At 36.9% G+C, this 2,383-nt stretch overlaps 1 protein-coding gene across 1 annotated transcript; it reads right to left on the bottom strand.

Annotated features, from left to right (window-relative positions):
- Window positions 1-771: 771 nt before the first annotated feature.
- Window positions 772-1,329, bottom strand: LOC103721701. Its single transcript, XM_008812010.3, has one exon. The coding sequence runs from the start codon at window positions 1,173-1,175 to the stop codon at window positions 963-965; it is 213 nt and encodes a 70-aa protein (XP_008810232.1). The 5' UTR covers window positions 1,176-1,329; the 3' UTR covers window positions 772-962.
- Window positions 1,330-2,383: the final 1,054 nt, after the last annotated feature.

The raw sequence follows: 2,383 nt of genomic DNA, 5'->3' as shown, positions 1-2,383 counted from the left end.
TTGGGTACTTATATAGGGTCAGAAAATTCAAATAACAACTTTCGGCTAGACTGTTTGAGTGAGATTCTGGATTGTGGCAAATATAATCTATGTTTGTGAAATTTGTAAAAGAGTTAAATCAATTCTATGAAGAAAATCAATGTCAATGGAGAAATTTTTTTGAAAGGATTCTAAAGTTGTATCATCTGGAGGAGGTAAGCTTTTCAATGTCTGGTAGCATTCTGAATACAATCCAGATGACATTGTTTCACTCCTAAACTATATGTGCTCTAAGAATGATGGTGCTGCTACTGCAATCATTTCAAAGTGATAGTTCAAAAATTACTTAGGCCAAATACTTGAGAATACATCTCTCAAGATTCAAACTCGAACTTGGGTTTTAGGACATTCATTTTTTTATATCTATATTATGCTCGGGGTTCAAGGCCTCGAGAACCTATTAGGAATTCACTTAGAGATCACTAGATCTGCCTTTGAATTGTAGGAGAGACTTAGGAACCAATATGCCATCGACCAAATTTGATGGATACGGTACTGGGGGAATGTAATAGCCCAATTTTTTGAGACTAAAATAATTTTGTCCTTGAAATTAACTTACTATATATTACAGAGAAGGTTATTCTGGTCGTGTAACCCAAATTACCAGCCAATATAATCTATAACAAATTTAGATAGAAACAATTGAAATGAAACAAAGTGATTTCCTAAATATCCGGTGTTAGAAGATAGCCTCCCTAAATGGTTTTGATTAGTTCATTCATTCACCAACCATGGCACGACATCAATAATTCAGTATACAACTGTGAATCCAAATCGATGCATCTTATGTGAAGATGGAATAAAAATACCAAATCTCTCTACCAACATACAGTTGCAAAGCAAAGAAACCTTTTTGAGGGGAGAAATGGCAGGAAGCAGTCCAAAACCAAAGTGGAAAAACATGAAACTTTCACCATCTTTGATCAGCCAGCACGCACATGAATGCCTACTGCAATCACCAGGATGGTTAGTATTGCGAAGAATATGATACTGTGAACCAGAATTGAGATCCCACTTGTGTACATATTACCAAACTCTATTATTCTTGCCCTGGCTGGCAGCTGAAACAAGAGCCCCGGAGAAAGGAGAATGAAAAGTATCACTGCCACGATGACAGGCCCCCAATCGGTCGTCATGCTAATCTCTCTCCTCCCTGAGCTTCAAAGGAAGAAGGATGGTATGCTCTTTTCCTCTTTCAGGTGAGAATTGTAGGTGGTGGTAATAAGAAATGTTCTTGGAGGGGGAGGGAAGCCATGCTTAAGAAGCAAGCAATGAAAGGGGAGTGAAAAAAAAAGGTGGTATCTTTGAAGTTAATGGGGGAGAATGCTTTCCACTAATTCTTTTGATTATTGGTCACTCAAGGCATCTTTTCATATTGTGGTCGGGAAAGATGGGAATGAACCTTTTGGAAAGACCTCTCGAGACCCATTAATTCCTTATTTCCCTGTAAGCATGTGTTAAAGGAGGATACTTTGAAGAGTGAAAGACTCATCTTTTCTGCAAGATGCCAACAGACTTGCAAATAGCCAGGGCAAAGTTGGGGGCTTGCATGAGATTGCTCACTTTGTTCTGTTAGGATAATCCCACGTAGACTTCAGTCAAGCTCTTATGCATCATGCTTTAATAAAAGGTACTGGCTATGCCATGGCTATGGCCTTTTTATTTGATTGGTTGGATAAAGAGAAAAGTATTATACAAATTTTTGTTTTATTTTTAGCATTATCAGCAGGCCCATGACTACCAGAATAATCTCAACTTTTTCTAGCGTTGATCGTAAAGCCGTAATATTTGATTTATTCATGAACATGCACTTGCGATTAAGATTTGGACTGCTCTCCAATTGTGCAACCATCATATATTCCCCATGAAAAGTTATTCCAAGATACGTCCTTTAAGCTTCATCTAACAAAATGTTTCACCAAATCCTTTTCGATCGCAGTATATATGTCCCTCAATCTTCATATATAAATTATAAAGGAAATCTTACAGATGAACAGTATACTTTATTGGATAAATTAATGGTGGATTTTAATTGGCCAAAGGATTTATTTTTTTTATTTTTGAAATTTGCAACGTAAATCAACTTTAGGAATGCCATACAGCTGGGTTCGCACTAAAACCATGAGTCTTCTTGGAAAGAAATGCAATATAGAACCAGCTTCGGAAATATTGATAGGATGTGCCTGGACTTGGCATGTACAAACATCCGAAATAGATCCAACTTCATAATCCAACCATAAATATTTATATAAAATTAGACCCTGGGTTTAGCTATTTGACATCCTTAATGTTTGAATTGCCAAACTGGACAATCTTATTCCCAAACCAGGAGGGTACACATCAG

Source organism: Phoenix dactylifera, chromosome 14 (assembly GCF_009389715.1).
Source record: "Phoenix dactylifera cultivar Barhee BC4 chromosome 14, palm_55x_up_171113_PBpolish2nd_filt_p, whole genome shotgun sequence".
In the NCBI taxonomy this organism is placed as follows: Eukaryota; Viridiplantae; Streptophyta; class Magnoliopsida; order Arecales; family Arecaceae; genus Phoenix; species Phoenix dactylifera.
Note: the sequence above shows the minus strand (reverse complement) of the source record. Positions and strands in the feature narration are given on the sequence as shown.

Coding starts and splice junctions, on each gene's coding strand:
- LOC103721701 (XM_008812010.3), bottom strand. CDS start 1,175: ATGACGACCGATTGGGGGCCTGTCATCGTGGCAGTGATACTTTTCATT.